Source organism: Thalia democratica, chromosome 4, assembly GCF_965202585.1.
Source record: "Thalia democratica chromosome 4, ktThaDemo2.hap1.1, whole genome shotgun sequence".
In the NCBI taxonomy this organism is placed as follows: domain Eukaryota; kingdom Metazoa; phylum Chordata; class Thaliacea; order Salpida; family Salpidae; genus Thalia; species Thalia democratica.
This window is the reverse complement of record NC_139168.1, coordinates 9247164-9270390: the sequence shown is the minus strand read 5'-3', so window position 1 is coordinate 9270390 and position 23227 is coordinate 9247164. Positions and strand designations below refer to the sequence as shown.

Here is a 23227-nt window from a genome sequence, read left to right as displayed (position 1 = left end):
TACAACAGTTTGCTAACTTTGTTAGATATTGTTTTTGTAACGGGTATTAAAATTTTTTAGCATTGACCTTAGTTTTAGTACAAATTTAGTAATCATATCCACATAATAATAAGTTTTTTAATTTTCTATGTCTTATTGAAAGCACAATTTTTTTCAAATGTATAAATTCAATGAGGAGAGTTTTTAATTTTCAACTTGAACTTTAGTTGTGTAAATTTTCTGTGGTTCATAAAACTTTCTTTTTTCTGACTGTTTTTTTGTTTGTTTGTTTAAAGCATTTTAAGAAATTCTAAAAATTTATTTATTGTTTTGTCAATTTCCTTTAGATTTACTTGTCTATGACTTTTTTTCATATGCGTTTAAGGCTAAGGCATATTTTTATGTGTACTTTTTTTTAACTTCAAAAATTTTCTTAATACTTCAAAATTGTAGGTTTTAAGTAAATATTTTACTACTAGAAAAAATATGTATCTTACGTAAATACATGATGTATTACTATGTGATTACATGTACCAAACTTTGTTTCAGTTAATATTTACGTTTCTCTAACTAGGATGTTTACAAATTCGTCCAGTTTTTATTTTTATGTTCACTAACTTATCTTTTTAACACTATCCGACTATAAAGGTTGTAATAAATCAAAATTACAAGTCAAGCTACATCAAAGCTTTTAGTTCAAAGCCAAGTTTTGGCAGGTAATAGATCATATTATTCTCGCAACAATCGTTACTTTGACGTAGTTAGCTAATAATTTAAAAAATTCATTTAAATAGCTTATGATATTTAGTTTTTACCTCTTGTTACTATTCTGTTTCATTCTAAGTATTTTTATTTGTAAAAGAACAAATCTTTACGGGTATTTAAAAGGATCATTTTTTGTTGCCAAAGTATTTTAATAATTCGCTTGGTTTAATTGATTTCGTTATCGGTGGACCATTTTTTGTTTAATTGAGAAAAACTTTAGGAATTAATTTGATATGTAAAAGGTCTATATAAAAATATTACCTGAACTTATTGCTAAAGAAAAAAATTTTACGGTTTAATTTTAAGTAATAAACTGTTTTATTATTTTAATTTCTGACCTCTCAAGATACTACAAAATAAATTGACAAAAAATAGGTTATACGTTTTTCAAACTGTTTCATCTCACAGTTTTCTAGTTTCTTCAGATACAAACAATTTAAGTTTATACTGTAAAACTAAAAAAATGTTTAGAAATATTTATCAAAGTTAGCACTTAGTACTATCTTAAATGGTTCATTTTACCAGGTATATTTGTTATGGTTTTCACAACATGTTAAGTTTCTATGTTTTAAGTATAGTTACTGTGTTATAAAACTTATTTTTTCAAATAAAACGATTTTACTTAAAATTTAAATGGTACAAAAAATAAAGAAAAAAGTTTGATATCTAAATACTCGAAAATTACGAATGTATTAGGTATGTCATAAATTAAACGAAGTTAGAGTGTAAAAAATTATTAAAAAAAATATATATTAGAATTAAAAAAAGTAAAATAACATACTGAGTTAAAATAAAATGAACTATGTTTATACAGTAAACAACGTAGCAGTTTTAAATTAACTTTGAAAGTTAATTAAAAAAAAGCGTTTAAAAATATAACTAGAATTTCAGTTTGATGAACATACCGGTCAAAAACCTTAACTTTGTGGTTCAACAAACAAATTTTAGCCTAAAATTTCTTGATGGATTTTGGTTTAGCGCAGTTTATCAAAATTAGTTTATCAAAATTATTTAAAGTTTGAAAGTCAGCTTTTTTTATATCTTATTTTTAAATAACTAGCCTGAGAAATGTAATGAAAAAAAATTCAACTGAAAACGGCTTTACTTCATAAATAACAATTTTTTCTAATTAGGAAGGAAATGTTTATCGGATGTTATACAATTGTTTTTTAGCAAAAACTAAACATAAATCAACTAATTATTATGACTAAATATTCACAAAATCAAACACATGGGATAAATGTAAGCTTTTTTTTTTTACTTTATAAATTATACTTCACTAGTTATTGTAAACCCTTAGGACTAATACATTCCATTTAGTATATTTAGGAAAAAAGTCTGCTGTTTAATGAATATTGAATAAAAAAAAAATTTCAACTGATTGTAGTTGACTAACTAAATACAAATTGTAGGCAGTAAATATATTTGCAAAACGTCTTTTAATAAATTTTAGATTTACTCTCAGGAAACTTTGCTATTTTTGTATAATTTCGTAAAAGTAAATTATTAATTTTACTCTCTTATAGATAATAAAAAAAGATAAAACTGTTTGTAGTTTAGTAATCAGATATAAATTGCATAAATTGTATAAATATTAGCTTTATTACAAACTATTCACTCTTTAAAACAAAGTAAAATTTAATTAAGTGATAGTTTTAATTAGTTTAATTTTAGTACTTAAAATTTCATGTTTTAAAACTAAGAATATTTACAGTGAATATTCAACAAACTTTTTTTTATTACAAAAGTTTATACATGGTTCAGTTTAAGATCTTTACGTGCTTGAAGTTATTATTTGAAAAAATGTATTTATTTTCTTTAAGATAAAGCTTACTCACTGAAAATTACTGTTTCAAAAATATAAAACATTTAATTCAGCAAAGTGTTCATAAAGCATAAACTTTGTAATACTTCTGCAAAATAAACCAGTCTACATAGTATACTCTTAACCTTTAAAGGAACTTTAAAATTTTAACTACTTCAACCAGTTCTTACTATCAACACTCAATGCTAATTGATACAACTTGTGTGGCAAGAGACTTAACAACTTTAATTTACTTGACACTCAGTTTTAATCCTTAGTCTTATGGCTGGCAGTGACTACTATCAAGCAATCAGCGTGTTTGTATGTAAATACCACAACGTTTGTTTTGATATCAGTTAAGCTTCAAATTATACTTTTTCTTGATTATTCGTCATTGAACGCAATGTGAAAAAGTATTGTTTTGATTAATTTCTTATTTGATTTATTTTGATTAAAGTGATGTTAGTAAATAAGTATTAGTTAAGTACTATTGAAAATTAAAAAAAAAATTAACTAAACCTAAAAACAGCAAAGAAATGATACAGTGAGATATTTTTATAAACGATTATTTTTAATCGTTATTGATTAAATTGAAATTACCTAACTTCTAGCAAACAATAAACTTTTTTGTATGTAAATAGTACACTGTATACTTTCATTACTTAATTTTTTTAAGAATCGTTACATTTCATAAACGTTAAACTGTAACGTTAAGTTGTAATGTTGTTAATTTTAGTTGTTAATTTCAAATTGAATTTAGTTTACTATTGTAAAGAAATAACATTAAACCTTCTAAACGCATTAAACTAGACTAGGTATAGGAAACGTGCCCTTTGTATAAAAAGTCTACAAAGTGGAATCCGGTCCCAAAAAGTTAAAACTGGCCCACTATGCCAAATTTTATAACTTATGCTAGACATTTTGGGATTAAAAGTGAAGAGTAAAAACGAAACCTAAGATAGATTTGAAATTTACACTACATATTGTGATAAAATATTATACAAAAAACTAGTAAAATAAGTTAAACAATAATTGACTAATTCTAAACTTAAATAAAATTAATACCACAAAGTGCTAAATTTATATATCATCCGACTAAAAAAGTTTCCCATCCCTATACCAGCCCAAAGAAAAAAAGCGTAAAAAAAATACCATATAAGTGTTAAACTCTTTTAACAAACTTGAATTAATTAATAATTCTGAAAAATTTTAATTAATGAAAAACGGGCTACTCGTGTATTCGATGCTTTCTGGTAAATTTTTGTGACTTGAGTAATATTGTTGCCCAGCAACGAATCATTGTAAAGTGTTTAAAAAGACAACAAAACTTTAGTTTGCAATTTTTTCGCCATGAGTCATTTTAAAATCGATTTTAAGCAAATTTAGGGAAATTGATAATTAAAAATTGTTACTTAAACTGTTTTTCAAAGTAAAATTTAGCTTGACGTAAAAAATTAAACTTAATTCGTAGTTTAAAACGTAAATAAAATAAATAATAAAAAACGTTTTACATAGAAAGTGACTAAGTATTATTTACAACTACTAGAATAGTTTCAACCTTCTGTTAGTAAAAAGTGCATACAAATAATAAAAATTTTCCTTAATTTATAACTTATAACTGCAGCTGAAAAATAAAACGTGTTAGTTCCACACCCAAGCAAGTTCTTAAATGTTTTAAATGTGGAGGCTGCTACTTGATCAGAAAAACAAAAGATAAGAATATTTTTATAATAAAAAAGGTTTGGTTTGGTGCATTTTAATGTTTAAAAGAATTTAAATTGCATGTAATTGTCTTTAGATAAAAATTGTTCGGGAGATCATCTTTTGTGCTGAAGTAAATAAAAGATATGTGCAAATTTTTGACAAGTGGCTTTGGTAACATGCTGTTTTTAACATTGTAACTGAATATTTCAGAAAACAAATATCTCAGATCTTTTTTCAATATGGCATTTAGAAACAAAATATTTTATATAAAATAAGCTTTGTTTTTAAACACCCTAAAAAAGTTTAATTGTTTGATATTTTCTCTTTAGTAAACTTTTTTGCAATAAACTTAACAACTTGCCTAAAAATATAAATTGCGTTTTATAATGCGTTTAAGACGTACCACTAGTTTTTGCATTAGAACAGTAATTATGTACGCTTGAAAATGCTTATTTTATATGAAAACAAGTAAATAACATTTGTGGAAGCTTATGAATGTAAAAAAAAATTAAGAACGTTTATTGAAACTTTAACGTTTAAGTATTTGCTTAGTTTATGTTTACTTAAAGTAGGTTAAATCTGTTTTAAACTATTCAATAGTACTATTTCAATTAGCTATATTTTAAAAAAATAAACAACGGAAAATAAGACACTATATTTAGCTTAAAAAATTACTCTAGTTCTTCGTTATAGAAAAAAAAAACAATAATAATATTGAAATTATGTAACTATACTTAATAGATTGTACATCAATCATAATTATATACTATAAAATTTTGCTAGTCTTAAATTTTTAGTTGAAAAATATTTGTCATAACTTCAACTGTTAAACAGACTGTTTAAAATAGATGACTATAAACTGTGAAATTTGAGCGAATTCCTTAATACTGAGTAACTGCCTAGCAACGATTCATTATGATTAATTTGCATGACAACAAAAATTGGCATAGCAACAAAGAATTACATGACAACAAGAGCTTTCCTTCTTATAATTTATATGAGTCAATTTCAAAGTCATTGTTTTCAAAACGAAGAAGAAATTTTATAACTTTAGGTTTTATTCTATTGCTTTAATTGTAACTAAACATTTTTATAGACACAAACATAAATGTAAATCAGTTAAAACTTTACATGGAATTGTTTTTATATAAGACTTGGCTTAAAGATTTTGACGATAAGTTTTACATGTGAATACAACTTTTCAAAGGTTTATTTTAACTAAATAGTAACGTTAAAGAAACTTTGAAACTAGATATTTTGTTAGTTTTTTATAAAATCTAATAAATTTACGTTTAGATTAATTAATTATCGTGATTTTTAAGTGTTTGCAAAAAATCTATTTGTTTTTTAAGCGTTTAAACCCACATCTATTTTAGCGAACAGCTTGCTACAAATAGATGTGAGAAAAACGAGAGGAAAAATTATTCTATTCAAACTGTCTTCTTTTAAAACTAAAAATTTCACTTGATAGTTTCAAAACATGCAATTTGTTTTATCTGAAACAATATTGTTTACATAAAACTGTCGTCTCGGATTAAATTGTTTATATGAGTGATCTTTACAACCCAAATACAAAACAATTTACGTTTAAAATGTTTACAGAACATTTTTTTATTCCACTACTTAAAATATGAGACGAGACCTTCAAATAGTAAATCTATTTTACCTCACAAATATTTGTTTCAAAAAACTCCCTTTTAATCAAACTCATATGAAATTTACTTTTAGCTTCCTGAAAATTATGACGTTGGCTTAAATTTTGACAGCTCAGATTAAGTTTTTTTCTTTAAAGCTTAAGGCGCGTATAAATGTAAAGAATTTTATCTTATCCACAAAAATCAATCTTAAGTTATGTTTTAATATACTGAAAATATTTTAAACATTTTAAGTTTGTAAAGAAATTCTTCTTTTCTTTTGTTTTTGATGTTAAGATTACTTATTTAACTTTTAGAAAAAAGGAAAAACTTGTTTTGTTTAATGTGAGTTTTCTTAAGTTTCTAGGTGTTTTTCCCAATATTTGATGAGTCAGCATAAAAAATGCGTTTTTTCATGTTGTTTTAATTGTAACTTTTTTTCTTCTTAGTTTTTGATATGTTTGGGTTAGGTGGGTAGGGTTAAGAGTATAAATAAAAGAAATAAATATTTTTTTTTTGTCTTTTGACTCAGAAAATATTAGGGGAAACACTTTGTAGTTATAAATAGTTAAAGTAGGACCCGTTTAACGTAAAGAGGTATCATTAACATGATATTTTATTGAAATATTTAAAGCACTTCTAAATGTTTAAGATTTAATATTTTTGAGAAGTGTTATTTTTGTGGAGGCTAAGATAAAAATTTGCAAACACTTGCAAATAAAAGAAAAATTACTTGAACAAATTTTAAAAATAAAGAAAACAAAAGACATTATACATAATATATAATAATGTTAAAGCTAAAATTTTAAAACTTTTTACAAGCTTCTAAGATTCAATATATGCAACAAAAACATACTTATATATTAAAAAAGAACTTTCATCAAAAGTTATTATACATGATGGTTTATAAAATACCACTTAACTCAATAGTATAAACTTTATATGAACTTGTTAAGTGAGGTAAATAAAAGTTTCAGCAATTTTAAAGTATTTTGGAATTTAAAAAATGACAACTGAACTTTTAAAAACCGCAATACTTATGATAACAATCATTTGGTTTACTTCTTACTAGAGGAATTTGATTATTGCAATTAAATTAAAAGTAATAAACTTTTATTTTTTTTATTATATAATGGTAAATAAGTTGTAGATAAATTTAAAGTTCTAAGGTTATAACAAAACGCTTATAACTGATTTTTGTTTTGTAAAACATTTTAAAGTTTTTAATTTGCAAGAATAGATATCTTGTCAAAAACAATGTTTAAATTTGTTGTAAAAAGTTTAAGTACAATTAAAAATACAAAGCTGCAAAAACAAATGGTAATAAACTAAGGTTTCCCAAAATAAGCAATAGCTACGTAAGTGCGAAAAAGTAAGTAAATATTTAATTAGTAAAAGGGTTTTAATAAGTGGGAAATTAATTTCTCAATTTTCTGCCAGGTGTCGATTCTGAAAATATGTGGACCCTGTATTATACTGAACTTTATGTATTAATAGTTTATTAACATATCAATTTTAAAACAAGAGAAAAATGTAATTTAAGTAGATGAAGAGAATATTTTATTACTAACGCAGTTATTCAATTAATTGACAGTTCCCTTTCGAGTTTGCCTTGTTTAAATGTTTATCAAATAAATCTATTAAGATATTTTCTATGTCATTAAAAAACACTTATACTGTTTTTACTTGAAATCTAGTTTGGGTTTTCTAAAAGTGTATAACTATATTATCCGCATTTGTAAACAAACAAGAAACTAATACTTATATAATTAACAAATCAAAATGCTATGTTTATTATTTCATAGATAAATGTAGATATATTATTCAAACGACACTACTATTATTAAGGATTAAATAAAAAGGCACGTTCTTATTGTCTGAAAGCATTTTATTTTCTTTCAGTGGCCCTAAACAGAAATAAACTTTGTACCCTCAATTATGTGAAAATAAAATAAATTTGGCTTTCGCGTTGACAGATTGAGTATTATTTTACGCTTTTTATGGTAATTTTTAATTAAAAATACTTTATCGGTTTTATTATTTTGCGTTAGTATGTAAAACTCTCAAGATTTTTTTTTGTAACTTGTAGTTTTTTATCAACTTTTTTAATGTTTTTTTTTTGTCAGTTTTTGTTCTAAAGCTGAATAATAAAAAAAGTTTACAAACAAACTAGTTTAATTACACTAGTATAGCTTACACGTTTGGTTAAATAATACTTTTTTGAAGAATAAAAAAAATATAAATTATACTTATTTCCCTAAATTTCATTAAAAAAAAGTGTATCTTTAAATAAATACCTGTATGCAACTATTTGTTTTTTAACGGTGAACCTCAGATTTTAGTTCAGAGTTGGTTGTTTTAAGGTAGATACAATGACTTTTGGACTGCTTTATTGTTTACTTTTAACAAAACATTTACAAATGTTTTACAAATTTATTTTAATGTTTGCAGATAACTTTTTAACTGACTTCAGAAATTTTTTGATTCATAATTTTTGAACTTTTGTTAAACTAAAAAAATTGCGAAAGTAAAACTTGCACAAACTTTAAACGAGTTTTTAAGAAAAAAACTAATTATATTTAGTGTGATACAAATTGATTACAAAATAAACCATACGAATGGTGTCTAGACTAGTGTGACGTATAACTTTGTGACTGGATAAAAATTACAATAACTGACATCAGAGAATATTAAATTGTACTCCTACTCATGTTTGTATTAACTACTAAAATATTAGTTTGTGCTAAAACTTTTCGAATAAATATTTTTAAGATTTTAAATGCACAAATAATGTCTAGGGCATTAGGTTGTTTTCAAGTTTTTAAAAGTATTATCAAGGGACTTAAACTTACCTAAAAGTTCATGTAGTTTTTACGTTTTAGTTAACTTAACATTTTCACACTTTATGCGTGGTCGTTTCAATAAAACTGTTTTGTAAAGACAATCAAAAACTTAATATTAAAAGTATGTTTAATGCTTATCAAGAATCATTAATAATTAAAACTCATAAATTAAACAAATGCTTGTTTACCAGTAATTGTGAAACAAGAAAGCTTTGCTACGATTAAGTTTTATCCTTATACTATAAACACTTAAATAAATATTCCATTTACAGCATGAAATAAAAAACTTTTATAATTTTTTTAATTTAACACTAGATTATCATAAACATTTAAAAATGTTATCATATTAATAAATTCTTTGATTATGTATATTTACTTTAGAAATGTTAACATTTTTTTTCACAATGTAACTTGTATTTAACACTATGGATTGTAAGACGATAATAAGTAAATATAGTTGAAAAAATTCAGATTTTTTGTTTCATTTTACTAAAAAAATTTTTTGTTAGATAGCACTGTATATATTCAATTTTAAAACAAACGAGTTTGATAATAAAGCTATTAATTTTATTTTCATACCTATGTAAAAGTTTATCTTTTACTTTAAAAGATACTTGAAAAACCAAAATAGAATATTGCCTAACATTGCTTAAAAGTAATGACAACGTAAATAATTTTTTTAATAATAAATGTCGATGTAAGATTTTAATTTTTTCAAAGGCAATATTACCAAATATGTAAAAAGTTCGATTCAAATAAGAAAAAATAGTTAAACAATTGACCTATTTCAACAATAGTTGATACCTTCTAGAAATAAAATTCTTTTTCAATTTCGTTTGACTTCAATGGCCTGAAAAAAAATAGTTTTCTAAGATAATTTTATTAGATTAAAATAACATTGTGCTTTTACTAAAATTCATAAAAACTGTAGTTTTTTTATTATTTTGATACACAATACGAATTACTTAGAAATAAAACTAAAAACAGCAATTTTTATTAGACAAAAAGTTCTACATAAAAATATTAATTAACGTTCTGTTATTTATTTAGCTTTCAAAGCCTACTACTTTACGCTATAAGATTTTGTAGGAACTTATCAGAACTAACTAATACAGTTATTTTTAATTGTCAAAAGTTTAAAAAAAGTATACGTTTAAATTAATTTTAAACTAGTTTAATTTTTGTTATCATTCAAACATAACTTTTTTTGAAAATGTATTTAACATAGTACACGTGATAAAACGTAAACAATTAGTTTTTTATTCAATCTTAAAAACAAATAAATTCTTAAATTTAGAAAAGGTAAATAATATATTTTTATATATACCGTTATAACACTCATTTCAAAACTTAAATGTTTTGAATGGAGTAAAATAAACTGTGTATATAGCCAAACTTTAAACTGGTTAATTGATTTGAAGTAAAAACAAGCATTAGTAAACTTAAATTAACAATAAGTCTTGTTATTCATTTTAATCATTTTAATCCAATATTAACAAAACAAGTAGCTAATACCTTATTTCTTCTACTGAGCTGCTTTCATTGGAGCTTTCCGTGAACGATTCAGTTTCAGACACTTTTGTTTTAGAATTTCTATCAGTTTCTTTCGACTCGTTGTTAGAAACTAGTAGCTTGAGCTGGCTGTTTTAATTTATCTTACTTAAACATGTAAATTAAAAAAAATGGTCTAAACTAAATTTGAAGTTATTAAAACATAGTTACACACCTGACACGTCTTGAAAAACTCGTTGTGGTTAAGAAGTACAAAAATGGCCAAATTGCACACTGGGTCCATGTGAGGTACTTGGTGACAAAATTTATGTTGTCACATGGTGTACTCTAAAAAATGTCTTTATCAAATCTTTGAGATAAAAAAAGCTCTAAAGTTGGTCAACAGAAACTCAAAATTAAAACACTTAAGTTTTTTTAATAAAACAAAAACCTTGTTTGGGAAAAAAAAGGTTTTGCATATGTCATTAATAACATTTAAAATGAAATTCCAAAATTCAAATGCTACTATTAATAAACTAACAGTTTCAGGAAATATCCCGAACGTCTTTAATGTTTCCACCACGGCAAAAGGGAGCCAAAAGAATATAAAAGTCAAAGACAATAAAACTTGGGTCAACAGTTTACGGGGTCCCAATACTTTTTGATTCTTTGTGCCATCTTCTAGCGTACGATCTTTTGACACCCTGTCTTTTTTGTCTGCTTTCTTTCGAAATAGCTGGACGTAGAGTGTGATGATAATCTATAATAAGTAAAAGGTAAAATTAAATAAAGGTTCACTTAATCAGCAAAAAATGCTATGTAATACTTTTTTCTAAAAATAAAAATGATAAAAGTAAAATAAATTTATTTTTAAAGTTTTGAATAGTACCTAGTTCTAATTTTGTATATTTATTTTAATGAACTGTAAAATAAAAAACAAATTAAAACTTAACGAACCACAGCTGGTAGCAAGTAGAACATGAAAAAGTAAACTGCGGCTGATATCCTATACTGCAATGTTTGTTGTTCAGAAGTGCTGCAACTTTTAATGTTTCTGATGAACTGAGGTAATTTGCTGGCCTGCTGGTCGTATGAGTACCTTAAGGTATAAAAGCTTTAAAAATTTAGAATTTGAACATTCTTTGATTATGTTATACCGTACTATATATGAAAAAACTCTGTATTTTTTTGCGTTATTTAAAAGATTTTTTTTTTTTAATATGAAAATTAAAACTGTCTGTCTTGTGGAGTTAATATTCTTTTTATCAGACAAAAAACAGAACAAGTGATAATTATTTAGAACAAGTAATAATTTTTATTTCCTTTTAGATTACAAACTTTCTTTCTCATCAAGTTTTCTACTTATAAAAAAAAACTAACTCATATTCAGTGCTGTTTTCATCATAATACTCAACGGAGGAACCTTCATAGTAATCAGACCTAAATATGTTACAAATAAAATAAAAAAACTCAAGTGCGATTAATATAAGAAAACAAAAATAAAACTAAGTATTTATTAGTTTTAAACTTGAAAAAATAACAAAAAATAATTTGGAAAATTGTTAGAAACAAAGTTTCATGTACGTTTTCATTGCACATGTAAAGACAAATGATAGACTAAAAAAAAATTAAAAAAATAATAAAAATTAATTAAAACACTCTGATATATATTACAATTTTTAAACAAACTAACTCAGGTTCAATATAATTGCCTTCGTCATCGAAATACACGTCATCGTAAGTGGAACCCTTGTAATCGTACAAAGCAGAATAATCATCGGCGTAATTGAAATAATCACTCTCCTTCATTACCATTTCTTCAATGTACACTAGATCTCCATTTTTGTTGCTTATGTCGCTGTTAGTTTTTAAAAAGTATAATTTAGTTGCTCCTAATACTATAAAATTTCTCATAAAAGTTTATTCGTTTCTCTCCTATAAGTTGATAGAAAGTATAATTTTTGTACAGTTTATAGAATTAAACATAACAAAGAGGAATAAAACTATTTCAAAATCATTCAATTTTACTTTAATTATTTAAACTACTTTGTTTATATTTACAATTAATTAACTATTTTATTAACGTGATATATTTAATTTTACCTGCATATGTTTTCGTTTTGATTGGCTTCGGTGTCATTAAAGTTGAAGTTGAGTCTAAAAAAAATATAGATGAAATATTTAGTTTTTTTTTTAATTATCGTAGGCAGATCTTATGCTAAGTTAATTATCTGTTCGACAAATATTTTTACAACTAACTTAATGCTTGTATAATTATTAAATACAATAGTAAAAGGTAATAATAGTCTGTTATATCTCATAAGCATTATACATGTTATGTCTGAATTGTTTTTTCATTTAAGTTATCAAAGACTTCATGATGTCAAGTATAAATGGTAATGCACTTGTAGACAATTGACTGTATTAACCCTAAGCTTTAGTTATACCCTATGGTAAACTAAGTAATTCAAGTAGATTTTCGTTAAGATTATATTAAACTAAAGAACAGACTTTTTATTTTGTTTTTGTTTTATTACTAAACTGTTATCCTATGAGATTTAAAAACACATAAAATTAAACTCTCTAGCTGTTAAATTATACAGTTACTACAACTATCAATGATAATAAACAAAAAAATATCGTTTTAGTGTTACTTAAACTAAAAAATATTAGTTTTTTGTTTTATAATAAAAAACAAGTTTTCAAATATTTATATTTTAATTTTTGTTATATTAATGTTAAAATTATGATGGAGGTTTTTTTTATTATCTAATCAAGTAAACACTTACCTGCATAAACAATTAGGTGAAATCCTAGTCAACCAGATTGTTGGTGACGCAAACACGAATGACGTTATCCACACCGACGTCACGATCAGCAATTTCACTCTTGATGACGTCATAATACGTTTTCCATTCACAATCGCCATCACCTAGATTAAATGTATAAATGTAATTTAGCTGTAAATAGCAGTATGAGTAAAGTACTTTACTACGTATATGTGGTATTTAATTTTTAAAAATTTTTCTATAACCGCTGCTACCTTGTTATATGAAGAACTTTACTTTACAAAAGTTACAATACGAGTAAACACAACGTACATAAGTTTCTAAATTTAAATTTAAGCATAATTTGTGGTAAATTCATTTAAAGTAATTTCAGAAGAATTCAAGTTCAACTTATTGTCTTAATCTAAACTAGTTTTCAGTATGTAAAAGGGTTATAACAATAGAATTAACAATAGAAAAAAAAACACTCTGTTATATGTTTATTTATTAACATTTTGAGTAGCGATTAAGCTATAATGTATTTAAGGATAGCATAGCTATAATAACAAAAGTATTATAAAGCATACATATCACTCAACACAAGAACAATTATGTCAGAGATGATTAAAGCTGAATAAGAGTGTCATTGACATATCTTCACATGTTAATATAAAAAAGTTTGAGTAGCAATAAGCAATCTAAGTAATTTTAAATTTAAATGAATGTTTTTAAAAAATAAGAATGTAAAAAGTGTAACACAAGTGATCATAGTCTATAAAGTTAATTTGAAAAGTTTTCAAAAAAGAATGTTTTAAGGTAATTACTGAATCTTCACTGTTGTTTCAGTAACGAATAAACTTACTGAAGCATAGAGACAATAAACAAAAACTAACCCGTAGAATTTTGACCTCTTAATGAACTACTAAGCTGATTAAAAGCAAGAAAATCTTTTTAAGAGTCAGAGTAGTTTGTTTACAAATCAATCAAGATCTTCGTTAATTAACTCATTTTCATAAACCTAATGAAGCGTTAAAACATAAAAAGGAATCAGTCAGGCACAAAATGATTTCAAGTCTAGTTTTGTCAAATGTTACCATTTCTATTTTGTATTTTTAATGAGCACTGTCATATAAATTTTTTATAAAACTATTTGATTTTTACTTGAAGTTTTTAATTAATAAACGTAATTTGTTTACCTTTTTACTTAGCTGAACAAAACAAAAAGTCTAAGAACAGAAAAAAAATCACTTACTTTAAATAAAAAGCTGATTTTTAAACAGGTTATGTAATGACTAGTAAACTTTAATTGTTGTAGATTTTTTTACACTAGCGCACAGTAGTGACCATTAGGGCGCTTGTAAATACGGCGACAGTTTCCGGCTAAACATTTATACACTTAGCAAATATCTCAAAAAACACTCTTTGTAAATTTTTAGATAATTTGAAAAAAACTTTTAACTCGAAAAACTTGATTTTCTGAAAACCATCTCAATGCAAACTGTATAGGACCCAAAAAATGGGACATTAGAGTTTTAGCTTAATACCTTTTTATATGTGGTAATAATCACAAAAAACAATATGCACAGTTTATGCTTCATTGTAGACGTGCTTTTTGAGTCGAATAATTATTGTTGCTTAAGGTCCTTTTTTCATACATACTTGGTGTTTGCCTTATAATTGTCTGAGGTTGGATTCAGTCAACATCAAGGTTAATATAAAGAAAATATAAAGAAAGGTTTAAAGTTAATAAAATAAAAGTAGAAAATTAGAAAGAAATAGTATATAGCAACTAGACATGAAAACTTATAAAATATGTAAGATTTATTGTTGAATTAGCTGTTATACAAATTCATTAAAAAATAACAATGACACTAATTTAAATTTGATCACCCTTGACCTAATAACAATTATTTGCTCATTAATGTTAATGTTATTTTAGCCAACATACATTTGATTGCGTTATTGTTTGATCACAAAAGTTTGATAAATACAAGTTTTAGAATAATAAATGTTTATCTAACTTTTTTTACTAAACATCCCGTGCAAATTATGTTATTTCAACCCTTGTAATTACTGAAAATTATGTTAGTTTAAGACCGTAAACTGAACTTGAATTCTTTTGGAAGCTATTTGTACGAACTCTACCACGTATAAAGTTTGTTTTGTTAAAATGTGTTGGTTAAATGTTTTCAAAAAATGTGAAAGAAAAAAATATTTAAGTATATATACTTCAGTTTTTGTTGATTTTGCTTATAGGTACTTTTTTTTTCTGTTGCAAGTTTTTTAACATATTTTATCTTTTTTACACTTAATATTCAAGTATCACGTTTTTAAAACTAAAATTTCAATAATGTAAAAAGTTTGATATTTTTTACGTGTCTTTAATTAGCTTGTTTATGTAATGTAACTTACAAAATAGAACAATATAGAAGACAAGTATGATGTCATAATCAATAATGACGTCATCTTACAAGCAGGTTCACCTAACAACCATCCCTTGTTAACTGTTTCCATGACAACCATTGGTATGGTAACCAACATCAGGATATTTGAAACACACAATTGTAGAATGAAGCTATAGAAAAGTATTAAACATAGTTTGAAAATTATATTAATACCTTAAAACGTTTATAAGGTAGTACAACGACTTTTACAAAAAAAAATTTAGAAGTTAAAATAAAATGGACTAAAAAGCTTCTTTTTTTTCTTATGTAACAAGTTTTGTTTGATGGAATTTTAAATTATTCAAAAATAAACTTAATTAAACTTCAATCAACACTAGATTCATCATTACATACAAGTTTAAGGTTAGGTTTTCCCAACACACAAAGTTTAAATTAAAAAATGGCATAAGTTTATTTGTAAATAAGTACTTTAACCTGAAAAGTAGCTGTATAATTATAAGTCAAAAATTTAATTATAGCTTTTTGACATTGATCATAATGATAAAACGTTAAAAACTTATTTGTTAATACACATTTTTCAATACAATTTACAAAGTATATGATCATTTTTACAAAATGTTTTATACTGAAAGTTTCAAATGTTGAACAAATGTATTAGTTAATTGCGGCAAGGTTTGGTTCTTTTTTTTTGTAATTATAATTCGAGTTTTTATTCATTGTATTTAGGAATTTATGCCATGTTAAACATGTATATCGTAAGATGAAAAACATTTTAATGTTTGTAAATTTGTTGTAAAAAACATACTGTCCCATGTAAACGAATTATTTACAGCTGCTGGCGTATAACGTAAAACAAACTAGTATTGTTTTTACATAATAAAGCAAAACTAATATAATTAAGAACATTCTTCATAGTTTAAATAATAATAAAATAAGATTATTACAAATACATCTTTTAACAAAAAAACAAGTCTTTGTAAAATCCGTAGACAAGTGGATAAAAATTTTTAGTGTTTGATGAAACAGAAAGTTTACTACTTGTTATTTTTTTGAGACATAAACTTATTTCAAAATACCAACAAAACTCACATATTTGGTTTAGATTTCTTTTGGTACTTCAAAACGATCATTAGCACAAAAGTGATCAAGTTGCCTAGCAACCCAACCCCGCATATCACCATGCCTAGCAACTCGGTAGTGGTTGCCATGCCAGCTTGACCCACGAAAGTGTAATTTCCATTGTAGTCGTAGTTTTCAACGCCGAAACTCGTCTTTTTGGATTCATAATCTGCGTAGTCACTGTTGCTATAGTCACTGTTGCCATAGTCACCGGAGTAATCTTGAGTGTTTTCGTAATTGCTACCATACTCATATTCTCCGTAATCGTCAATGACGTAATCTCCATCTTCATAGTAGTCGTTGGAAGCTAGTAAAAAAAAGTTATGATAAAACAAAATCAAAAATCATATTTTATATAGTAGTGTTATAAGCAGGGTTTCCCAAACTCATTTTCATAAACTCCCCTTGGCAAAAAATTAATAGATACCTTTGTTTTTAAGATATTGCCCTTTTACTAGTTAATTACGCTTTGTTTTCGCAACCTTACTAGTTAAAAGACTTTGAAATTCCCAATTGTTCCTAAAAGGAAAATATTGCTTAATTTGGAAAACTCTGGTTTACAGACTAAGTTTAGAGTTAGTGAACATTTAAAGTTTTAAACTTCAAAGAAGTGTAAACTAAAATATCAAAACTTTTTAGTTGCTACATAAAATCACAAAAACAAACCATTCATTGCATTAGAAGTAGTTTCCATGGCAACGGTGGTCACGTTGTCATGGTCCAACAGGTAACTATGGGGAGGTTGCCCGTAATCGTTGTAATCGTCGTCATAGTTATCATAAAATTCCCCGTCCCCAGAACTTTCATATGACGTCATATCTTCCATTTTGACGTTTTTTTTTTAATTCTATAAATTAAAAATCCCTAAAAAAAATTAATGATTAACATGTTTAATTATTTGCTAATATAAGTGTTTACAAATGTCAGTAGTATACAACGTATTGTACTTTTTGTCATAATTTTATTTTAATTACTCACAACAAAATAGTATTTACACATTAGGAAAAGTTTACTATAGTTTATTTAATTTTAAACTTTTATTATTAAAAAAGAATGTCTCGATTTTAAAGTTTGATTAAACTTTTACTTATATTTAATAAATTTATTACAAACATTAAAAATAAATTGTGAAAATAACGTTGTTTTTCTAGGATTAGTAGGTATTCTATATTCAAAATATAAGTAAAAGTTTAATCAAACTTTAAAAACTAGACATTCTTTTTTAATAATAAAAGTTAAAAACACCTTAAGAAGGTAAAATTTTACCAAAGGTTAAAAAACAGCAAGCTACATAAAGTTTAAAATGCAGTCAGATATTATAACTTAAATCGTTAAAAAGAACTTTATCAAGACTTCATTTAGCATAAATTCCACTTAGTTAAGTGTTGGAGTGTTTATATGCTGAGGTTATATTTAAAACAAGCTAGTCACCTTAAACAAAAAACAAGGTGTTGAAAACTATAAACAAAATAGAATGTTGTTATTTCCTCGAACAATGATGTCAAAATGTCATCAGAGTTCGAAATGTAATAAAATGTAATAAAATACAGCCAATTTGTTTGTATTGTTCTAGTTAAAGTTTTTTAACTACAAAAGCACATACCAAATGAAAACATAAAACAGGCAATGTTTACATAAATAAATAGAATCAAGTATAATTTTAAAAATTTTTTTCAACAAATTTACTGATTTAGAGCATGATAGTTTACTTAAGTATACAACTATAAAACAAAATTTTACCAGAGTAATTTGATAAAAAAGTACTTTTTTTTATTAGTCACAAAATTTAGTTTGAAAAAGTGTAGTTTATTAAAAGTAAACAAGTAATATTTTTTCAAAGTTTTTTTTTTCAGAAAATGTTGACATGCTTAAAAACTGAGCAAATGTTTTCTAATTACTCAACAAACTTCTCATGTCAAAGTTGCGAGAGTACAAATAAAAATTGGTATGTGTCGAGACTAAGTGAGAAGCTAGCTGCTTATCGGATTAAATCTTAGCGAGAGAGCGATATCAAATTACTTTCAGTTTATTTCTCCTATGCATAACGAGCTTATTAAATAAAACGCACATTCGATCGCCTTCATTTATTGACTTTTTATCTTTTTATTAGCTAATGTTCTAACTAGCTAACGAGTTTTTGTCTGAGTAAGTAAAAGTTCATAGAGTGTCTTACAAAATAGGTTTAATGTTATGTCACAATAAATTTTATATTTTTTATGTTTCCACATTTTTAATGCTTTTAATAATAAAACAAATTTTAGAAATTAGCGAATTATTTTAGCTCTTTTTTTTTAAATATATAGACACGTTATACACGTTACATATGTTTAATTTAAAAATAATCTCACTTAGAAATAAATTAGCCTAAGATGTTTTAAATGTGTCCTTACACTAGGTCACTAGGACTAGCTTAGCATATAAGTTTTTTTTTGTATTTTGACAAATTTTGTATGTCTATATTATTTTATAAGTACAATAAAATAGTTATTACATTTTTATTTATTGTGCCTAATCGATACTCAAAAAATGCATGTTTATATTGTATAAGTTTGTTAATAATTTCGTTTATTAATTCCTATAAGTTATAATTCTTAACAAATTTTTACCTGCGGCCATAAATTTTAAACAAAAATCGTATTGATATTGTTAATTTAGTTAACTAGACAGAATACACTTTACTTGATAAACTATATAAACAATGAAGTTGCTTATTAATTATTCACAACAAATCACTATGATATGTTTCACATAAAATCGAGCAACAAAAAGCTTTTTTAATGAGTAAGTTTTTGTAATTTGAAAATCGATTACCAAACTGAACAAAAATAACTTTACTCTAGTAACTTAATAATTTTTTCAAGAAACTAGTATTCTTAATAGACTTAATTTTCTATTTAGTTACTTTTGACTCTAATGAAAATTACAACTTTTAACTGTTTCTACTGAGTCTAAAGATTTATTTTAAACAAATGCACACATTTTTAAAACACAAACTAAATACTCTACACAAACTAAATAACAAATCTTTTATAACTTTAAAACTTAACGGCAATTAAAAACAAAGGTTCTAGTTGCTTGCTCGGGAAAGTAATTCATAAATGTTTCAATTTCGAAAACTAATATTTGACCTGAGAGAAACAAAAGGAAAAAGAGAAGCTTTTGTTTGTGATTTAAAGTTTTGTTGCAACGGTTTTAAAAACAAGTTTCGTCTTTTATATAATCCAAAAGAATCTTTTTTAAAACAAATTTCTCTACTTTAGTTCTTTAGTATATTGTCTTTAATAATGAAATCTAGATAGTTTTTATAAAAATATTTTAAAAGTGATTATGCTAAAAGACTATTTTTAATATCCTGACTTCTTTTTTGAAAGAGTTTATCTCCTAAAGAAAATAATATGAAAAACCTTTATTGCTTAGTCATATCCTGAATCAGTGAAACATAATATCATAAAAAATATTAAACAATTGATTTTGTAATAAATCAATAGTCCAAGGTTTTGTTATAATCTCTACAGTATAACTTAAAAATGTAGATTGCTTTTTATTGATACCTTTATGTGCTCCATTAATTTTTTTAGTATTACAACAACTAAAGTATGTCTGTCAAAACAAACATCATAAGTAAGTAGAAGCTTCAAAATGAAAAAAAATATTCAAAACAATACTTTTTGAAGCTTTTTAATATGATACTACATTAAAACATCTTTATACTTTATAGAATGTGAAAAATCAAAGAAATTTAGTATGACGTTGCAAACACTCAGATAATTTGAAAAAATTGAAAAAAATTCAACTTTAAAATGTATAAAGAAAAGTTGGTTTATTTCAAAATAGTTAGCCTTGTACAGAAAATGTGCAAAAAACTTCAACTAGTAAAGTTTCACGAAAAAGTTGTTTCACGAAAAAGTTATTTATATGCTATAACTGAACTAAGCACTTTTGCTTATCGAATTGAATCATTGCGAGATAAGGATATTAAATTACAATCAGTTTATTTCTCCCGTACAAATTAGGCTATTAAATTCTCATTTAATTGCCTACAACGTTTAAAGTTTCAGGTGTGTTAAGTACTAGCTACCGTTCTTATTTTAGATTGGAGCAACTAAATTTTTTAATACTGTTGATTTTTTCAGCAAGTAAAAGACAATTTGAATGATTTTGTTAAAAAAGACAAGTATTCGCGCTAAGGCTAAACTATTTGTGAATTTTTATTTAGACATAAAAGCTAAGTAATATAAAAGTACTCTTTAAAACCAGGAAATAAAACAAAGTTTAGTACATGTGAAGACGTTTTTAGCTTTAAAAGAAAGTTCTTATTGAAATAGAATATCAGTAAAGTGAAACATAAAACTAAACAGTAAAACTTATTAAGGTTGTTGTATTTAAACCAATAAAACATGTAGAAATAAACTGATTTGAAATTTTTGACCAGTAAATGAACAAATTATATAAACGAGCCACTTCCTTTTTAACCTTACGGATGTAGATTGCTAATCAGATTAAGCTGTGGTCAGATATCGAATAAAATTTAAAGTATTTCTGCCATTAAAATTTAACAAAATTAAATTTACATTTAATCTTGATTTCAACGGTTTGTATTTTAACACGGTTTTATTTATAATTAAAGCTCTCAAGTAGAGTAAACTGCTCGATATGAAATATACATTAATGTTTTTTTTTTACATAAATTAATGTTTTTACATTTGTTTTCTTTATTACGTACATTGATTGTATATACTTTTTTGTATCTTACAATGAACTATTTTAGCATCAACCTACTTTTGAAAAAATATTGCAAAATGTTTAAATTTATTACAAGCAAAGTTCAATTTAAGTAGTATAAAAAGTACCTGAGTGTTTTACTTTAAAACTTTTGCATCATAAAAACTAACTTAAATTTGACCAAACATACTAAATTTTATTAACAAAATTAAATAAAGTATGTTTAAAATGTGAAAATTTGTAGTTCTCTGAAAAAATTATGTCAAAAAATTTTGTGATTTATATAAACAAAAAGTTAAATAATCATAATGCTATTCACGAAAGTACTTCTCAAAAGTGGTAACTGACAAAAGTAACGTTTTTAAAGTAGATTTAATCACAATTCATAGTTAATAATATCAAGTAAGTTATAAAATATTACAAACTATTGATTTCAAGTAGCATAGTAAATGCCGTTTTGTTTTCTATAAACTTTATTATGATTTTAAAACCTCCTTATTTGACGCAGTAGCTGTTTTTTTGTTTGCTGCCTTGAGTAGACAAATTAAAAAAAAAGTTGTCTTTTTAAGCACATGACTGAAGACATAAAATAATATAAACTTAACACAATACACAAAAACAATAGATTTAGTCTAACAAAAAACAAAGCATGTATTATAATAGAAAACAAAACACCAAAACAACTAATTATGCTAGATTTTTATTTTTTTTATATTGAACAGGTTATTATGCTTAACTGACAATAAGATGTTTAAAGTATTGAAAACTCCTTTTTTTAAAGTTGATTGAGGTCAAAGTAATATTTTTGTATGTAATCATTATACAAGAGAATAATGCATTGTAAAAAATAATAACTAAGTGTATAACAAAAGTTTTTTGTTAATTTTCATCAAAGCGCATTAAAAAAAATAAATTATTTCTATGTAAACGAAAATAGTTACATTTCAGTGTAAACAGTTTAAAACTTTAGAGAGTTGAAAAAACTAAACGCAACCAGTTTAAAATCCCTGATCAAAAAAATTTTGCCATAAAAGGTATAAACAAAACATTTTCGGCTAAATACATAGCATTCTTTATGCTCATTAACATTCTTGCAGTTGCGGGTTGTAGCTATTACTGCGATTTTGTAACAAAAAAATGTTTACAAATTATTTGCTGAAGAATGTAAATAGAAACTGTTTTAGAGGTGTTTTAAGTTTGCTTAAAAGGAATGAATATCAATGTTGAAACTATTTATTTAGTTGTGAGTTTTTTGTAGAAAAGATAAACAGTTAAAAAAATTAAGTTTTAAAACTACAGTAATGACACCTTTTGACTATAAAACTAAATTATTTATACTTAAAAAAACAACTTGTTTTAAAACTTGTTCGTAATATAACAATTTAGACACTAAAATATGATATGTAACTTTTAAACGATAAAGCTAAAAAAAGAATACTTTTAGCCGTTTTAATCATTGCATAAGTTGCATAAATTTTAAACATTGACTTATTATAATTTTAGATTACTTGGTTTCAAATTTGACTAAATTTTATTTCTAAGTCAATTGCCTTATTAATTATACATGGTGTGATTTAAAACTTAGTGAATAACTGCTTTTTTCAAATTACTATGAAAATTATGATTTTAAAAAAGTTGAATAAAAGTAGATCGTTTTTAAAAAATTAATCACAATAAAAATCTCAGTAACATAAAAACTAACATTTCTACTGACAACACTGTTACATTACTTGTAACTTCACCGCAAGCATAAACAAAACAACTTGTGACAAACAACTTTGCAAAGACAAAATAAAAACTGCAACTATAATTTAAAAGCTGCATACTGCTTACTTGAAGGAGCAACTGAATTTCGCACAATGTCTACTGAGACAGGTAAGAAAGATAGAAGAGAAAACCAAAACAAAAAAGGTAAAAACATACAGCTAGCCTTGCGTAATATTAAAAGTAAAAATAAAAAGTTTAAAGAAAAATTTAATAATTTTTATTTAAA

The 23227-nt window shown here is 24.7% G+C and overlaps 1 protein-coding gene across 1 annotated transcript; it reads right to left on the bottom strand.

Moving 5' to 3' along the window:
* Window positions 1–9145: 9145 nt before the first annotated feature.
* LOC145834661 (uncharacterized) lies at window positions 9146–17368 on the bottom strand. The gene is made up of 12 exons (XM_082942146.1): window positions 17179–17368; window positions 16483–16819; window positions 15401–15563; window positions 13010–13152; window positions 12324–12377; window positions 11914–12078; window positions 11601–11660; window positions 11178–11319; window positions 10762–10980; window positions 10456–10568; window positions 10245–10370; window positions 9146–9579 (listed from the first exon to the last, which is right to left on the bottom strand). The coding sequence occupies exons 1-12, from the start codon at window positions 17336–17338 to the stop codon at window positions 9537–9539; spliced, it is 1725 nt and encodes a 574-aa protein (XP_082798272.1). The 5' UTR covers window positions 17339–17368; the 3' UTR covers window positions 9146–9536.
* Window positions 17369–23227: the final 5859 nt, after the last annotated feature.